Source organism: Bombus impatiens, unplaced genomic scaffold (assembly GCF_000188095.3).
Source record: "Bombus impatiens unplaced genomic scaffold, BIMP_2.2 scf_0418, whole genome shotgun sequence".
NCBI lineage: Eukaryota > Metazoa > Arthropoda > Insecta > Hymenoptera > Apidae > Bombus > Bombus impatiens.
The window spans coordinates 2,759,997-2,780,252 of NT_176837.1; the positions used below are offsets into that span (position 1 = coordinate 2,759,997).

The 20,256-nt window shown below is 39.1% G+C and overlaps 1 protein-coding gene across 1 annotated transcript in view; it reads left to right on the plus strand.

Moving 5' to 3' along the window:
* LOC100740780 (protein groucho-like) overlaps window positions 1-20,256 on the plus strand; it is a 78,093-nt gene that overhangs the window by 25,116 nt on the left and 32,721 nt on the right. Inside the window, exons 2-4 of the mRNA XM_003490269.3 lie at window positions 7,792-7,889; window positions 11,394-11,457; window positions 18,644-18,688. Coding sequence (XP_003490317.1) covers window positions 7,792-7,889; window positions 11,394-11,457; window positions 18,644-18,688 — 207 coding nt within the window. The remainder of the gene's footprint in view (window positions 1-7,791; window positions 7,890-11,393; window positions 11,458-18,643; window positions 18,689-20,256) is intronic.

A 20,256-nucleotide genomic window follows, 5' to 3' on the forward strand; every position in this document is an offset into this window, starting at 1 on the left:
CAGTCTCAGGTGATTTTAAAGATTTGTCTTCTCTTCTTTTCAATCAAATCGCTTCTACTCGATACGATTATTAACCAAATGATTGATGGAATCTGTTGCTCTAATCAGGAGACTCGGAAGAAAAGCGATACGTACGATAAAATCTTTAATTTCAGAAAATTATCTTTTGATTTATAGCCTTCTCATAATTCCGGTATTATGGGTTTCTATAATTCCTTCCTCGAGTCGTATTCGATCTTAACGGTTTTGTCTGAGACATTTTCACGTATTGTAAGATTATCGCAACGACTGCCTCGCGAATTCCCGTTTCGACGATAAATTTGCTTTCGAATAGTGAAAATCTCTAGCGTCGGTAACTATACGTTATTTCCACCACAGCGGGTGTGGAGTGAATGCACGATGTGCTGGCCGGTTTGCATTGCGGTGCACAGCGTAACGAAGTGCATTTTAGCGCATTAGCCGAAACGCTCTAAAAGCCGCAAAGTGCCGCTTGCGTTAAGAACCGTTTAAACTGCTGCAACAAGCTGCGTAGAGCGTGTGCAACCTACGTGTGCTACCGAAGACGTAAGATATTTGACAAAGACAAACAAAAGGTTTCTATAAAATTATAATTACAGCATCGCGACTGAAATTACGACTGTAACGACACGAATACAATATGCAAGGTCCTTTGAAGCCTTTTTGAAATCGTACAGCGTAGAATGTTAATTTTCGTAGACGTTTCTTCGACCAACTTCGGCAGTTTGTATTTGTTTACTTGTATTTGTATTGCTTTCAAGAGCGAGTCGCGTTGCAACGTATTTATATAGTAGATTTAAACCCTTTCACCGTGTAGCACGAGAGAATCTTAGAAAGGCAGTCAAAAATATCCTAGTACGAATTTTACATTTGAAATTTTATCAAACGTAACACAGTTACTGATACAGTAGCACGTATCCTTATTTTTCAATGAAATACTTTTTTTTATCAGATTCTATGTTACATACGTTCGTAGTATGAGATTTTCGTAGATGCACGAAAGTACCACAAAGTGATACGAAATTTATCGATGATACGGAAATATAATAAAATTAAAATTAATATGCGGTATATGGCATAATGATATAACGTATCATACAATAAATACAATTTTATATACTTGCACCCGATCGATTAGCATGTAAATGCTATAACGAGAACAATACAGTACACTTCTCGTAACCACTGTATACACTTCCAATTAGAAATTGAAAATATGTATTTCTTGTTTATCACGTGCAAGTCACTGGTCCATCAGAGGCCGTGATTTCGCTTTCCTCATTTAACGTTTTACCTTGCTCGAAAGTAGACGATTGAGTTCCATTGCAGCAGAATAAAAGAGCCGGGGACGGAAAAGCGCGGAGCGAACCGCAAGAATGTTCGCACAAAGAGACTCGATGGATTCCACGATCGATTCAGTCGGCCGACAACTGAACCGAACAACGAGGAAAGGGAGCCTGGCTCCTCGGTTCATTCGATTACAACGGTTCGATTGTGATCGAGGTCAGGAGGTACCCGATGCACTTCTAGCTTAACCCGAGATAACTCCGGAGGCTAGCCTTCTTCCTTTTTCTTGTTTCCTCGATGATGCTCCTCGACGCTTCACGGAACATCTCGAGAATACGTAGTTGGCTGGAAGAACTTACGCGAGGCACCTTAGCGTAGATGCAGACGCTGATTAATCAGCAACCTTCTTGTTTTCTTTCCATCGGAGCAGAGTAATCAAAGGGAAGTTTCGCAAATTATGTATCAAGCGAACGCTCGAACGATCGGCTCGATTCCACGACGAACGTTTCGTAAAGAGATTGATGAGTGGTAGGAACCTACGTGGAATAATTGATGCGATTAAAGAGCGTTCCTTTCGTGTTAGCTTTTCGAAAGGGAGCGATAAACGCTCACCGGTAAATCCGATTCGAATTTCTTACGCACGTAAAGCAATGGAGAACGAAAGCTCGATGTATTTGCGAAGAACTTTCCGTAACAAATTGTTACCTTTGTAAACTATCAGCCTTTGGATGTGTTTCTTTCATTCGGTTAGTCTCGAAAGCATATTTTTAAATGGAATTGCGACGATTATTAGCGTATCGGAGTAATCTAATAATCTTTCTCTCGGGTAGTTTTATTTATTTTATTTATGCTCAGTATAATTTGATCTATGTTCTACATTCCATATTTTATGTTTCTTATTCTGTTCCTGATCGTTTGATGAGATTATGTGATACATCCTTTCTTTCCTTTGTATCTGATTTTTGAAAAAAGATCGTAGTTATGCCAATAATTCATCGAAACTCGCGGTATGAATCACGTTAATCGATTTCACGAATTGAAAATTACAGGAAAATGATCTTACAAACGCTGCTATTTTTTGAAATTTATGCCTCGGACCTCGCTCTTCGTCTACGTCATTTCGTAATATGTAAACCAGTGGAAATAAATCGACCATTTCCTGACAATCTATCGGTAGTTCTACTACCTGGACTTTAGAAATTTACAAAAAGCGTAGTTGCGTGTGCGAATCACTTCGTATTCCGGGGCTCGTACAACTACTCTAGAACCGTCTTTCCGACACGGTTTTGCCTTTGTCGATCGATTTCCACCAGTTCAACAGAGAGATAGTCGTCGGTTAACGTGACTCTGCTTGTAGGGGAGCGTATCCAACACGATCTACAGGTCGGTCGAAGGACAACGCTTGCGTAGGCAGGGCAACTGGCGAATGTAGTTAACCGAACACCCTCTCTCTCTCTCTCTCTCTCTCTCTCACTTTAGGACACACGTGCAACGTCGATGGGCACCCACGTGCATTTGCACGCACACAGTACACGTGTGCGCGAGAGACTCGCAAGTTCATAGTTTCGGTTGTAGCGTGTAATCCTCGTGGACACCGCAAACATGTAATTAACACTTGCTCTCTCTCTACGAGCCGCTGCAGTCAGTCGAGATCGTGTTGACTATACCCAGCCTCGACCGTACCGGCCGTGTAATCGTGTGCGCATGCCGACCAATGTAACGAATAAGACCCGCTCTCCGCTATACGGGGTGTCCCGACACCAACCGTAAATATTTTGTCATCGAATTTCGCTGGTGATCCCTGAAATTGAGATTTTGCTCGTTTCAAATCGGGTTTCTTGGTTTTTGCTATTTTTCAATTATCGAAGAGAGGAGACGAGTTACTGGAAAGTTTGCTAGTGCAAGAAATGCAGGTTGTTTTTTGGTTTAGTGGACCACAAATATACAAGCAGCAAAAAATTGCTATACCTTGTGTAATACGATCTCGATCCTTTCACGCTTGGAAATATGATACGCATAAGTCTGCGCTATTAAACTTTGAGTTTCATGGAAGTTTTTCTTAAGGAATGACCTAGTTTGTAACACAAGTATGATGCATATTGGTGTTTCTTTTTTTGTTTTTCTTTTTTAAGCTGCACTAATTCGAGTTTAGCGTGCCAAACAGAAACTTGTATAATTACGAAGCTACAAATTAACAAAGGCGAATGGTTTTTCGACCTGTTTCGGTGCTTGAAGCAGAAGTTCTTTGGTATTGAGTGAGAAAGCTATTGAAGCGAAATAAGTATCTGAAACTATACTTTTCTTCTTTTTGGGAAGAATTGAAATTATCGTGAATTTTTTAGACGGTACTGTGTACATATTATTTTTATTTCTTTTTTTTTTATTCTTGAACTACGTACGAGTACATGTTACATATATGACAAGCATACGAAGTATATGATAAGTTATGATAGTTTAAAGAACTTCGATCTTCCAGTAGGGGAATTCCAATAGAAAAATCTGAAACATATTTTTGTTAAATTACGATATTCACGTTATATGTACACTCGGATCAATTCTGAATTTCCATCGAGAAATATCCGCTGAAACGCTTCTGGAAGCGATCCTGAGCGCGAAAAATATGATGAAAGTTTCGAACTAGATTTTCGGCGATATTGTTGACACGAATGTCGGCTCTGCGGTAACTCGAACGTGATTTCGAACGTTATTGGGGATACGGAGGAACGTTTGAGATAATATGAAAGGAGAAATGTGTGTTATGCGCGAAGAATATGTAGAGTCGTTCGATCGATCGAGGTTGAATAGATGGTTCGGGGCGAGCGAGTTTCATGCATCGATGGAGACTGCAAATCATAGGTTTTAAGTTTCCTAGCGATGGTCCGTGTATGCATAGTACATCAATTTTTTGAAAGTTTCTTCGAGAAATTTGCGGTGAAACTCGTTTTCCATAGGTAGTTGTTTAGAAGATAGATTAAATTAAATGGTCGTGTAATTTCGTTGCTTAGCACTGTATACAACCACGAGAATCTTCCTCTGTCTGGAATTTCGACAGCGATACATCATTTTCTTGATTTTATATTCATTTGGATTAGCCATTGTTGTTATACAATATATATGATAGTTAACGATACAAATATGATTATTACAGAATTTGACAATTAGCTGTGGCGATTAGATACTCGAGATGCTAATGACAATAATCTCAGGTTCAATAACGAATACACGGTGAACGGTCAACGATAGCAGATACGCTTACTTCTCAAAAGTCCAAGTGGAACTGAACATACTTGTCCACAGTCCAAGTGTAACTCAACTTACTTGTCCACAGTCCAAATGGAACTGAACTTACTTGTCCACAGTCCAAGTGTAACTCAACTTACTTATCCGCAGTCCAAGTGTAACTCAACTTACTTATCCACAGTACAAGTGGAACTCACTCATGTATCTTTCTCTGTATCTCTTTGTACCCCTCGGGTCAACTATATTTTGAAGGAGAGCAATACAACTACTTACTTAACCTCTGTTAGGTAAAAAGGTCTATCCCATGGCTGTGGCTACGTTTAGCGACCAGATATCACTTCGAGTCCAAGCCTGCTGTCATAAATCTCGGGCAAACATACTCGGATTAAATCATAAACAACTACTTCTAAGTTTTATTATTTAAGTACAGCTATAATAAAAAGTCTAGATTAAAGTATTGGGGATTTTCGCAAAAATTCTAAAGGAAAGGCCCCGATGTTCTTTCATCTCCGACATATACATGCGCGTTCTTTTAAGAAATATCGCTACTAAATACTGTGATGTTGTATATTTTATCAAATTATCGAACGTACGGATTTCCAATTTTATCATTGCTATCTTTAACGCGTACAGGATCGAGTTCTTCCACCAGACTATGGAAAAAATTATTTTACAAATCACGAACGACAGAAGCACGTTCCTTTCGGTATTTCTGTAAAAGAGATACAATGCAATAAAATCTAAGATCAGTCTCGAAACGTACGTTTATAAATCGATATCAATCAAATACAAATATACGAATCAAAATCAATATGAAACAGGTGGATTTCGATTCTTTCAAACATAACGCAGGAAAGTCTAAAACCAGTTTTAAAAAGTACATTCGTATCGTTTAGTCGCTTGTCAGAGATACATTGATTTCAAATACGTTAATTTCAATTCTTTCTGTCATAAACATAATCTCTGCTCTCGATTGAAATAAAAATGGTTAACGTGTGAAAATCGGAGCCGAAATGGTTCGCCACTTTTCCCTTCCTTGTCAATGGGACACGGTATACACAGCGAAGCCGAAGGCAATGCGAATCATTGGTCTTTCGAAATAACAGAATTTCCTCGAGCGAGGAGAATTGTTTGGGATCGCGGAGTCTCCGGAGGCCGGACGAGATTCACCTGTCAAGCAAATCTTGTTATCACGTTGCGTTACGTTACATCGTGGGCTCACCCACGCGTGCACGATTGCCAATGGCGTTTAGGTGTCTTTCACTGTTTACCGTATGCCACATGGTCCGTACGTCTACCATCGTCTGGTCTGGTCTCGTCTCGTCTCGTCTCGTCTCTTCGCTACGCCTGTCTGATTCCCCCTTTTCTTCGCTGGCTCGCGAATCGGCTAACGCATTATTTCCTGCATCCATTCTCGCTCCTTCGCGATGAACAGCTGTGTGAAATTAATTATTCACCGGCGGCATTCACGCGTATTCACATCGCGCGCTTCGCTGCGCTTCCGTCGCCTTTGCTATTCCTTTTTCAAATTGAAGATCGCAGGTGACAGACACGATAAGTCACATTTACGATCTTTCATGGGAGAACAGTTTTTAAATTCGATATATTGGCGTCTATTTTTGTATCAATTAATTCGTTTGATTATGGGCTCGAGTATGTGTTTTGTTATACGCTCGAGAAATATCAACAGCATCGGTTACGTGCACCGATATTAATTGATTTGAATTAGTATTAATTAATTAAGATTTGTATCTTTTATTCTCCTTTCAACAGTTTCACGCGAAAACATTTTTTTTATCCGCTGGGTTCTACATAAAAGACGATCGATATGAAAAGACATATTTTTCTCGTGTAGTCTTTTGTTTTTGTCTTTCTCTTTAGTTTCTTTCATTCTTCTCTTTTCTTTATCAGTTTGAAACGAAGCGAATTCTTTGTTTGAGATAAGATACGGAGAAAGTTGGATAATTCTTCGAAAAGACTTGATGAATGTTAATGGGATTTAACGAGGATTTGTCTCGTGTGGTTTTGAAGACAGAAGCGTCATTCTTTGAAAGTGATCCTAACATCGAGTCAATGGATTTTAACTTGTCTTGAAATCTTCAAAGCTTTAATAACGTGAATAATTCAAACAGAATAACGTGGTATAATTTCGGTTAAATACGTTTACATATGAACGTATAAAAATATATATTTATATATATATATTTGTTAGAAAATATATAAAACATGAAACATAATATTCTACAAAACTTCCTACTTAAGATTTTATTTCTTAAATCCTGTTCGTAAAATAATACCAGTGTAATTATACGAATATCATTTATGTTAACCATAACAAACATTCTTAAACGTAAGAAAATTCCGTTCTTCTTCATCATATTTTATTTTGCAACAGGTAAGTGAAATGACTGGCCATTACCAACGATAATAAAACGTGTATGGAATAGCGAAAACGGATGTTAGCAGTTTTATTTCCCATCGGTATAAAAACTACGTAGCAACTAAGAAGATAATAATATGCAATATTCCGTCGGCTAGTTTTCGCATAACATGCGCAACGATTAATACAGCAAAGTTTAGACTGTAAAGTTTGCTCGTGTTTTACGTGCTGTTGCGTTATAATGTGATACCACACACGTTGTATAGTTAGATATTCCAACCGTTATACTCTGTTACTTTCGCGAACTAAGCTGTAGATTATTACTGTGAAATCCGATAGATGATTTTTGCTGTTTAATTTATGTAACAGCATTCGAAGCAATATGTTATTTCGCTGAAATTAGCTTCAACTTTGTTACGTAATTTTGCGAACCATTTAGATATATAATTTATAATCGTTTTACAAATTTCTAGAAATTTAGAAATAAGATCAAATTCTACGTATAAATATTATTAAGTAATTTTTATTATTATTCATCTTATATTATATATTTTATTATTGCTTATTAAGTAATACTGTGCGTTGAGAAAAATCATTGAGAGGTTATTCGCGAGGAAAAATGAAAAGTTATGTGACAATTAAATTATCTTATAACAAAAAAAGAAAAATGTTAAACGTAAGCTTTACTTATCTTGCTAAACAAATGAACGTATTTTGACGTAAAATGTTAATTCTTACTGCTCTAGAATACTCGACGAACATCCTGGCAGACGCATGTTTAAGAAATCGAAGACGATAAAGAAACAGCAAGATCGTTAATTTAACTGCTCGACTATTAATTCGTTTCTCTTGTGAATTTATTGCAGGGCCCGCCACAGCCCGGACAACAAATTAAATTCACAGTCGGAGAATCCTGCGATAGGATCAAAGAGGAATTCAACTTCCTGCAGAACCAATGCCACGCGTAAGTGACGGATATCTTGTACCATAATAATCTACGCATAATTTCCTCTCACACTTCTTAACACCTTGTCATCGTTTCATTACACAAAAACAACAAATACACCGATCCAACTTTTCGCTGATTTATGTTTTACACGCGCGTAGCGTTCTAAATAGAAAATCTAAAGAGAGATCTAAAGGTATTTGAAATACCTAGAAACAATCGAAATCTCGTTGTGGAACACAAGTAAAATTAAAATACCAAAAGTCGTGGTGAGGTAAGGAACGAATTAATTCCTTTGGAACAGCGACGTTAAACTATCCGCGATAAGGGCGAAACTTAATTACAACGCAGCGTAAGTAGAACATAAGAACAATCATCCGGAGAGATTCGACTCGAGGTCTTTGCACCCTTTGCAAGTCACCTTATTACAGTTTCTTTTCTTTTTTCTTCTACGGTTCCAAGGGAATTAATATTAAAAAAGACGAACGGGCCAGAGCTAATCCGAAAAAAGGTCTTCCGGCTCGAATAAGTTTATTAAATCGTGTAACGAAAAGGGGAAAAAAAGAGAAAAGAAGAAGAAAGTAAGAGAAGGGAAAGAAGGAAAGAGGAGTAAAAAAAAGGGGGGGACAAGAGTCGTAAAACGATTGAAGTCGAGCGGCACCTGCTCATCAGCCCTTTCAGACTCTCTCTCTCTCTCTCTCTCTCTCTCTCTCTCTCTCTCTCTCTCTCTCTCTCTCTCTCTCTCTCTCTCTCTCTCTCTCTCTCTCTCTCTCTCTCTCTCTCTCTCTCTCTCTCTCTCTCTCTCTCTCTCTCTCTCTCTCTCTCTCTCTCTCTCTCTCTCTCTCTCTCTCTCTCTCTCTCTCTCTCTCTCTCTCTCTCTCTCTCTCTCTCTCTCTCTCTCTCTCTCTCTCTCTCTCTCTCTCTCTCTCTCTCTCTCTCTCTCTCTCTCTCTCTCTCTCTCTCTCTCTCTCTCTCTCTCTCTCTCTCTCTCTCTCTCTCTCTCTCTCTCTCTCTCTCTCTCTCTCTCTCTCTCTCTCTCTCTCTCTCTCTCTCTCTCTCTCTCTCTCTCTCTCTCTCTCTCTCTCTCTCTCTCTCTCTCTCTCTCACTTCAAGTTCTCCTTTTGTCTCGAAGTTGCATACGTAGCCGGCAGCTACCGGGCACCACCATCGCGGATCGAGAAAGAGCCTGGGAATTCGTGCAGCTGCTTCCTTGGCTTTGCACGCGATACACAAAAGCCATAAGTGATTTACGACAACGTGGCTATTGGCAGACACGTAATGACACCCGTGCACCGTAGCCACCGCGAATACGAAATTAAGGAAGCCTCGATCTCGCTGCTGTTGCATTTTTCAGCGTTTCGCCGATCGAAACTTTCATTGTTCGTACAAGCTGCAACTTCCCAGCCGGAAGTTTCAAGCTCTTTTCCATTTTTCTCTCTTTCTTTCTGCCTTTTCTTCCGTCTCTTTTTCTTGTCGTTTCGCCTTTTTTCTTTTTTTCTACCCCTTTGAAGTTGGCAAACGTACACGGCATTGTTCCCAGTCGATGACGGCGAGGTATAAGAGAATGCAGAAGAACGATAGGAACAATATTTCAAACGTTGCGCTCCAACTTCTCGCAGCGTGCACACGCCAGAATGTACGTGCTGTCTATTATGGGCAGTAAGTGGTGCAACGAAGGACAGAGTGGTTTTGTATTAAAAAATGGATAGAAACTATCGAACGAAGATCTTTTTTTATAGGAAACTTCGTTTTCACGAAGACTTCAAGTTGTGAATCTGTATTAACGAACGAATGAAATTCATAGGAAACTGCGTTTTCGAAAAAGTTGAACTAATAGCGAATTTGCACTAGCAAACGGATGAAATCTTTTAATAGGAAGCCTCGTGGAATGTGTATTAAAAATTTGTCTAATTTAAATGAAATTTAATTGAAATTAATCGAATTAAACTAAATTATAATGAATCAATTAAAATTAATTTAAATCGAAAGTTGTTTCGTTCTCAAAAAGATCGAAACTGAAAATTCCTCGGTGGTGCGTTCTACGTTTAAGTTCCGATTTAGGTATTCATCGGGCAGAGTTTTTAATAGACGAAAACATCTACCGACATTTTCACTCGTCAATGTTGCAAGTGCAATCGTTTTGATGTATGATTAATGAAGATACGTCTATTGGGAGCTTTATACGCCAGTAATTAGATGCACGTGCACTCAAAGAACTTTCAAACTCAATTTTCTTGAGAACGAGGCCTTGTGTCGCATTATCTTACTCTACATTTTTTATTCTTTTTTGCATGTACAATCATTTATTATTCTTCCTTCTTCTACCACTTACGAGACACGGTAGTTTAATAGAAAGGGAGTGTTTGATGGGGGAAACAGGTTAGGGAATATAGCATAAATGGCCATCGCGTGTGCACGCAATTACGTATGCATAATCGACGACAATTAATATTAACATTATGCTAACGCGGCGAGCATAAAGTAGAAAGATCGTGGGACGTTACTCGGATTACACAGTGCGTAATGTAGGCATGTGTGACACACATGGCCACGTGTTATCTGTAAAATTATGCTACTTAGTGAATAACACGGGCAACGATATTTTAGACCATTTAAAATATCGTATAGCGGATGTTTGCATGTTGGTTGCCAAAAGTTTTCGTAAAGTGCGATTTTCTTATACCGTGTAAAGAGATAAATTCCAAAATTTCAATATAGAGATTCGCTGTGCAAGTATATCGTGTAGTTAGTTCAATTTTCAAAGCAGAGAAAATTTATTGATCTGCGATCTAAAATAAGTTGTTTTTAAAAAGACATATTTATATTATACCATTGCCAACAATTTTTGGCTAACATACACAGTGGTGTGTAGAAGCTTCTGGCCAAACAGATTTTTCAATTTATATTCTATCTTACAAATTTGTAACAAACGTTGTACGACTGTAGTAAACCTGTGTTTATTTGTTGTACTGTTTTCTTTTACTTGCCTTGCCTTTAAACTCGATATTTAAGTTAAAGTTCTTTAGATCTGGCTAAAATGTTACATTACATATATACAATCAATAAAACGAAAATAAATATACTATTTAGAACTGTATCTGGCTAAAAACAGTGTCTTACTTGCGTATTTATCGTACGAATAACGTGATTCATATTTTCACCATTCATATTCAAATTGATTTTTCTCTGCGATACCTAAATTCCGAAACATAAAATTCAGCATTAAATCTGCTGTTCTTTACGCAACTGGACGTATCTTTTTCTCTCTCCTCAGAATGTTTCATTGTAATACTAAAATCGAATATTTAAAAGCCATTTATTTTTGGATAATATCAATCAAAATGAAATATTCATTTCGAGTCACATAAATCTAAGGAAAGCAATAAAATTAAGGTTACACCGTCGCTTGACCGCCACTTAATATATTACACACACACACACAATACACAAAAGTTAAGAGAAACATAAGATGGGATTAAAATCATTTAATCTGTACCAATTCCCCTTTCTCTCTGTTCACAGCTTGAAGCTCGAGTGCGAGAAATTGGCCACGGAGAAGATCGAGATTCAGCGACATTACGTGATGGTAAGGAATTACCATTCTGTAACACTAATTCCGGTTAAGTCCGTGCTCTCCTTTCTCCCTCTGTCCCCTAAAGTTTCCTTCTGATCCCTTCTCGCTTGGTCCTTCTGCCTCTATCTCTACCCCGTTCTCCGTATCCAGGATAATCATGCTTGCTCGACCGCTAAACCACCTCGGCTTCTTAGCATTAATTGCATCCTCGCCGCACCGACTTTACATTGGCCTGTTACGCCGCGCACATTTCCCCTCTGTTCAGGTATACAGTGTACAGGTACACACAGAGCCTCGCAAGGGACACTTACACACAAACGAACCACGTGTGCTGGCCCGTGTATCTGTATATTTATCTTGCGCACCTACTGTGCATAGCTAATGATTCTAAGAGGGCCAGAGGTTCTCACTGATTGGAAGACCAGTGGTTGGGAAAATCCAGTGTACGAGCGTATCGCATGCGAGCTTCTTATTTGACAAATAGCTTTACTTCAGCAAAATATAAAGGCACAGAGGATGGAGAGAATTACACGGGATTAGCATCAAAGTGCTTTGGCATTAAAATTGGAAAAGTTTGAAAATCTGGAGTTATTCATCTTGGCTTGTGAACTGCCCCCTGTGTGTTTCAAAGCTTTTACAACCGAAAATAATTCGGTTATGCTGTGCAAAAAAAAAAACACGAAAACTGTCAAACGGGTATTTTCAAGGGTTAAAAACGAAAAACTGCGAAAATAATATTTGACCAAATAATGTTATGCGTTTGGTATATATATAAATTTTTTGTAAGCTTTCAAATGGTTTTTTGCGTTTTCTGAAAAATTTGTTTGAGTTGCCACGCTTTTGAAATACATGTTCGATATAGCAATGGGATCTGTCACTTGGAATTTCTATGCAGCGCGTTATAAAATATATGGGGGATATTTATAGGGCCGATTCTAAATATCAAAAAGATGAAAAGCGCTGTTTCAAGCTTACCGTTCCAGTTATAAACAATTCTATTTTACGTTAGAAATATATTGGTATCAATGAGTCAGTTGATAAAGCTTTTTCTCTGTATCTCACTTAGATTTCAGGTTTCTCATTTTTCATCGACATCGGTACATTTCCAGCGCGAAATGAAATCGTTTGTAACTGTCTTCATTGTTTTTATGTTGAGAATTAACCCTCTCCCTTTCTATAAATTTTAACCTTTGAATTATATTCCAGGTGATTTAGAAGTTAGAATTCTCGAAAGCTCTCACTGAATCCTGGAAATCCTACGTGTCTCGAGAGATACTTTCAAGTGTCTCAAGTGTGAAATTTTGATCATCATAAGATCTTCACATTATTATTTAGACTATCCGATATTATACGTTCGTTTTCAATATCAAAGTATTCAATCGATACGCCATAAGGTACCAGCAGTTAATGAGATGAGAAATTAAAGGAGAAATAGAATTCAAGATCTCGAAGCATTCAAAATTTAGAAAACTGCAAATCTGAAAGATTGAAAACTCGTCGAGGCTTTCGAGGTTGCAAAGTTTCGGATCGTGTTCGAAACGATTTGCATCTTCATAGTCTCGAAAAGCTTCGAATTATGTACTTGCGAGTTGAGATTCGAACACCCGTTACTACGAACGACCCGTCTTGGGACACCTAATGACAAAGTAATACAAGCTGGATGGAGGCGCGCGAGCAATGCCGAAGGATAATGTAGTTGGCCTGGTTGGCTTGTACCCGAATGCTTTCCAACGATCGACCGCCGTAAACCAGTCTAATTATACCGATCCGCGTGTCCCGCGAGGAAATCCGAGCCGCACTCGCTCGCCGCACGCAAGATGGGATTTATTGCCAGGCGTTTTCATGGTAAATGCCTCGCAGTTAACCCTCGCGAAATTGGACTGCGTGCGTGCACGAGTGCCAGGAAGAGGGAAAGGGTCCACCGAGTGACGTGTGGTTGGAGTTTATTGTGGTCCCGGTGACACAATTAATCGACGCTGATATCGCGACTATCGTTTATTCAGGGCGTTGTAAAATAGGACGTTTGACATTTTTCCAGTGTTAATTTCACGTGTTTCGTTTCTTGCATGGGATAGAGCGGTTGAAATTTCTAGAAATCGAATGTCACGCGTTGAGAAACGGTTTCATGGATTCTGATTACTGTGTGTGGGTATCACGTATTCGAGCAAGTTTCTTCTTTGATCTTTCGTTTTTCACATGTCGTAACACAGATACACTTCGGTTTGTTATTTGGCCAGTGAAAAGATATACAAATTTTGAGTGATAGAAATTTTCTATACGATATAGGTACTTCGTATCAAGAATATCGCGATTAATAAGAGGAAGATAATTCGTTGCTCTGTTATTGTAAATTCATTTACGATGTTGAAACGTAATAGAACGGAGCATTGTTTCTATCCGTAGCAGTTCTTACGTATCTAGAACGTATACTTGAAATTGTATCTCTTCTGCAGCAAGTGTGCGATATTATTATAAATGAACATAAGTGAATGAGATTTCTTACGAACAAAAGCAATTACTACTTCATTGATAACCCTATTAAAAGGAAACGGCGATAATGTCTGAAACGTAAAAACACTATTGCTATCCTTGTATTTGTCATAACCTAATAATAAAATGATAAATTAAACGCAAAAGATAACAGAAACAAACAGCAAGGAAAATAACGTTCTTACAATTTAATCATCGTGATTGCGTCTCATACTTCTCTGTCCTACATAACGCGCATAGTTACAGATAGAGAACTATAAGGACATAATATGGCGCCTTGTTCAAGGCCCGTATATCGGTTTGATATACTAATTTATTGTTGTCCCTTGCTACCCTGACGTGGCATTTCGCCTTAGGTTCTGTTTTTCCTCGAACACTCGGATACGAGGGAGTGTCTCTCCCTCGGTCCCTTTCTTGCTGTTCTTGCACAGGGCGTTGTACAGACTTAATTGGCGCGGAGGCGACTAGTTTAAACACGATTAATCAAGCGTACGAGCCAACACGGCTGCCGCCGGAGGAAGTCGCCGTGAAGAGAGAGAGAGAGAAACTCCATGGAGATTTATCGACACGAGCCACGTTGTTCCTCGCGAGGCTTTCTAAGACACGTTCTGTCTCATAATTTCTGTTACCGTGGAATGTAGATTTTGTTGCCCCCGGGACGTTATTATTGCTTGTAACATGCACTAAACGCATTGTTTCCCGCTAACGAATACCAACTTCTATGAACGTCCTCGTAAATATTGCCAAGCGTGCTGGCCTTTCGTTGTATCTCTGTTACGTATTTTAATAGGCTGGGATTTTCCATTTTGTCGCGTGTTTTGTCTTATTTACAACAGGGCGAAATATCAGGGATGAATCATCGTCGTTGGAATCTCGTCCTTTACGTTTGGTCGAACGTTTTCTCAGATTGTTTCTGTTACAAGCGCGTTATCGATGAAAAGTTTGGGATCAGTTCTCGGTCGGATCGTACCGAGTGTTCGGCTACTTTTGTCATCGATTCGAAATTGACATCAGATCGATGTAACAGATTTTTGACCATAGAATTTTCGGGGATGACAGAATTCCGAGCTGACGTTTCTGTTTTCCGGTTCTTCGCTTCTACGGAGCATGTAGGGTGATTCCAAGCTTTTGACATTCGAGGCAATTAAGGATAATACGAACTCAAGCAATGACTACGCAGATGAAAATGATCTCCTAATTGTTTTAACCGGTATATAATAATACAGGCAATTGTCTTTCATATCTATGCCTGTTAATGCTCATCGATTGTTACAGAATAGTAGAACGATGATGAAAATTTCCAAAATTTTTAAACGTCCTTCCTCCAAACAGCTTATCCTGTTTCCGCGATTCCATTTCCCTAAGACATCAAAGTCGTTTCTGAATATCTCGAAACGCGTTTAATTCTGCGATTAATCAGCAAGCAACGCGCTTCGACCTATCCTCGTTCGAGTTCTCTAAGGGGAGCCGATCGATTTCTATCCGGTCAATAAAAATTTGTCGGATTGAATTACACCTCGGGCACGCCTTGGCCCGATCATTTATCCCCCCTTAACAAGATCACTCTCCGAGAGCAAAAGAGAAAGAAAGAAAGCTGTTCGAGCAATAGTACCGACGCGGCAGTAAAAAAAAAAGGCCAGGTCTCTAACAAAAGACCGCTTGTTAACTCGCTTAAACGACGTGTACAGAGTACATCTCGGTGGGGTGTCGGTGCCAAGGCGGAGCAACAACGGTGAGACGAGAAGTAGAAGAAGAAGGAAGAAACTAAGAGAAGAGAAGAAGGGCGCGTTGGCGAATCGAGGGAGATCGCGTGCTTTTTCTCGTTCTCTTTGTCGAGTTCATTAACAAGCGCCACGTTAAGGACGCTGGTGTACAGGGGTCGAGGCCCGTCACGTTAATTTGTTGTGCAAGCCATAATGAGTCGCGGAAGTTGGTCCAGAGAGTGCACTACTACTAAGGGCTGCTGCTGCTGCCGCCACCACCACCACCACCATCACCATCACCGCTGCTGATCGTCGCTGCTGGTTCCTGCTGCTGCAGTTGATCTTAACAACCTCTGCCTCCTGCCCTCTTCGCCTCTGTTGCTCTCTTCCTACCACCGCCGTTTCCTCAGCATGTCCTCCCCCTGTCCCCGCTGTGTTCCTTTCCATCGGTGGCTCGCTTCATCCCCCTTCTCCCTCGGGTGGAATAACTTACTTACGACGCAATTAATTCGCCCGTGTAATTACGGGGCTAATGGCCCGTAAAATTAAGAACCTGTACCTGGCTCTCGAGCGTGTTGCACGCGTTCTACTACCCTTCCCTCTCTCTCTCTCTCTCTCTCTCTCTCTCTCTCTCTCTCTCACATCTATGTTCATCGTCTCTTTGCCCTTCATCTTCTATCTATTTCCGTCTTCTTCATACGCTCTCGTATAATTTCTCTCTCCCGCTCACACTCCAATTCGCTCCCTCGCGCAAAATCCTACGTATATACAACCGTCCGCTCCTCTGTCTCTCTGGAGTGTATTCGACTAGACTCGATTAAGTTTATCGCGATTAACGATAATTAATAACGCGTTACCACGGAAAGTGCAGTGCTGCATGCCGTGAGGGAGAGAGAGAGAGAGAGAGAGAGAGACTGGGGGCAGATATAGTCGAAGCTCGCTCGCGCCACCGCTCGTTCACGAGATTAATGGTACCCGGGGATGTTAATGACGCGGATGTGCAAGGAGGCGGCGACGTCGGGCAGGTGGTAGCTCGCCACGATGCCTTGCCGTAAGAAAGCCAGAGGATGAAAAAAAAGAAGGCGAAGACGAGGGAGAGAAGGATGTAAGAAAAAAAAAAAAAAGAAAAAAAGGGAAATAAAGGAGGGAAGGCGAGGAGAGAGAAAAAAGTAACAACGTCGAAATAACGAAGCAAGACACGGACAAATCTGGCAAATGATGTTAAATTGCTGGCAGTGAAGAGACGCCGCGCTGTACGGACGACGCGATGCTAAATGACCGCCGCTGAGCCTCGGAGTTGACTGTTAAGTAATGACGCTACAAAACGGTCTCTTCGGTAAAATGCTCGTTTACCGCAATTATGACCGCCTCATCGCTGCCCTGCTAACGACCACCGTTGATAGCCGATGAAAGACACTTCGCATCGGGAATTCTAGGAGTTTCCTGTGGTGTCGTAAGACGGCAGAATCGACGCCATATTATTATTTTTCAACCGTTTGAACATTGTTTCCGTGGAATTGACGGGACGAATCGCCGAGTTTTCGCGGTATAATAATAAGTAGCGAACGATCTATTGCAGAGAATTCTGTAAACGAGCGGCATTATCCTTTCAGACTTTGTAAATTTCTTTCTTGTCCTGTCTTATTATCGTCCTTTTAAATTTTTATCAGGTGTATTATAAAAGTTAATTGCGTTGTTCGAGAAAACATTGTAAACGAGTAACGTTGTTTCCTTAGATTTTTGTAATTCCTTTCAAACCCATCTATTTATTGTCCCTTCAAGTCAGATGTTGTAGTTGGATTCTATGGAAAAGTTCATTGATTTGTAACAGAGAACTCTGTAAAAGAGTAATGTTATTGTTTCCAATTTCTGATAATTCCCATCTATTTAGCGTATTTTGAAAAATGGTCAATATTGTATCGTAATTTCGCTGTTGGATATTTTATAAAGGTTTACTTTATAGAAGTTGGTAATTGTTTCCAGAATGAAATTTTGATATAAAACGAGGAAGAATATTGTGCGAATGTAAAACAGTTAAGTTTTGTGTTTTGATGTTTTCTGTGCAATATTAGAAATTTGTCTCTATCATCGAGGAAACATTGTAGACAGGCATTATATAACTTATTGCTAGTCTGTTATTTCCACTGAAAGCATCAAAATGATGAAACGGCAACCTAATGACATTATACATAATGGAGAAACATATTTCTGAAATAACGGACCGCGTCTTACACATGACGCTTCATTTACATTATTATTTCATCGTATTTGCGAAAATAAATCTTGGAAAGCTCATTCGCGCGTAACATTTCTCTCTTATTATACGTTGGCTGCTTTTTAGTTTGGCATTTCAAGTTATCACAGGCCAGCGTAGTTAAGAATTAATCATTGGAAAATCTAATTAACTCTTTGCTTACAAAAGGCGGCTATGCATGCCCTTAATGTGTCATTAACATATTTATGAACTCTATATACAATAATTGTATGTACAGCCAATATATCTTTTAATTACCTGATAATCTCGTATATATTAAAAGGAAAGTGCGGATATTTGTAGCTACATTTATAGGAAATTTAAATGTGTATCGAAGAAATAATAAATAATTCGATTAAAATATACAATCGTATGGAGTTCAAACATGCACGAAATATCCAAAAATATCCATGTTACGATATTTAGAATATGAGATAAATTTCTGGTCAGTTCCAATCTCTCGTTTCTCTAGTTCTTTTCACAAAAATATGAATTTCCATATCCAGTCTATCGATGTACACTGCACTTTTGCAATTATATTAAAAAATGCTTCAAAATACGAAATTTAAATAAGAAATTCAACGCTTCTAACGCGCATCAACGACTGATTTCCAAATATAATTTCATCCAATGCAATATAATTGTGCTCTTTTAGTATACACCGTAGCTAAAAAGTTAATAATCCATTTTCATTTAGAAGTTGACGTATTTATAATTTTGATGCATAACCAATTTATGTTCTCTGTTACAGTATTACGAAATGTCGTACGGCCTAAACGTGGAGATGCACAAACAAGTAAGTTCCTTCTACCCTCTGCACCAAGAATTATCATAAATTTTTTCGTCATCATTTCCGACATATAACCGCGATTTTTTATTTATTTGTTTATTTATTTAAATTTTACAATTTGACCAGTAGGTCATTTGGTAAAATATTATAGCTTGGTGGTATAATAATATAACATATCTTCGAATTTGATTGATTTATTTCTTTAGTGTGGTGAGTGTACCGCGATTTTCGACCGTACCATACAAATTTTTCAAACATGCAACACCTGACTATTTGCTCAGGCGCATTGAACTCCCTTTTCCCTTAGATAATCAAATAAAAACGACGATATTCTTTCGATATAAAGGTCCTGTCTCGTACCAGCTACCTGTAATATATTTTACAATGTGTCGCGAGATTTTAGTAATCAGCTTATCCGTGTAACGAGGCGAGAAAGGTCGAAAATCGCTGACACGATAGTCCCGTCTCGTTGCACGAAATTCAGAAATCGACCGCGAAAACGCGTTTCGCGTGTGTACACGCGCACTTCCTTCCACTTGCATTGCATCGGGCGACGATCTTTCTTGGCTCGAGACCCGCGCCGGTTAACGTCGCGTGTTTGCCGCAGTCATTAAGCGGGATAAGTTTGTCCCGTGTACACGGCCGAATAAACATTTGCAGCGATGACTCGACGACATGGGGCAAGGCTCTGAGAGAATGCAGCCGCCACTTTCGATTCCGTTTGCGAACATCTATTCCGAGAAGACGTTCCGTTCGCACGATAACTTGGTAGCCCGTACGCGTCAACGTTCTCCGTGTTTAAAAAAATCAGCTTCGCTACGGAGAATCCACGGATTCGTAAATATTGCTCCGTTCGAAATATTGTTTCGTACGATTCGAAAATACGAGGACCGAAGAAATTTTGTTTTAAGATTAGGTAAAGAAATTTGAAGATTTGCTTCTTAATATATTTCTTAATTATACTTGATAGGTCTACCTTAGAACGTGCGCGTATTTGACAGGTCAATCACGTAAGATTGATATTAATGAAACATTAATTTGCAACTGTTATTGGAGATAATCGAGTAAAATTGGTTAACGGAATAGTTAAAATTCAGAGTATTTGAATAATTAAACTGTTGCGATAAATATAATCTGCCGGATACAGATCGTTTACCTCTATTTAATTTGCTAGTAAATTTACTTTAAATTTAAGCTAGATTATCTATAACTATTATTAGGAATTTAAATTTATGTATTTCTCACATATCTTTTAAAATGATCGTCAAATATGTACAGAATTCTTTTCCAATACACCGTAGAAAATCGAAGAATCAAAATAGAAGGGAACTAATTTCCGGCTCTGAAAGACCTCGTAATGGTTATTAACTATTAAGTTAAAATTTACACAAAGATAAAGATAAATCAAGTTCGTAAAAGTCGTATCTTCTTGCTGTTTTTCTTTTCTGCTTAGTAATTAACATAAATAGCGCGTTCGTCGAATTTTTTGATCAGGCTACATAGGTGCAGTTAAGTTGGTGTACAGCTCGTTTCCTATACACAGAGGACGTAAACTAAGGGATCGGCTCGTTAAA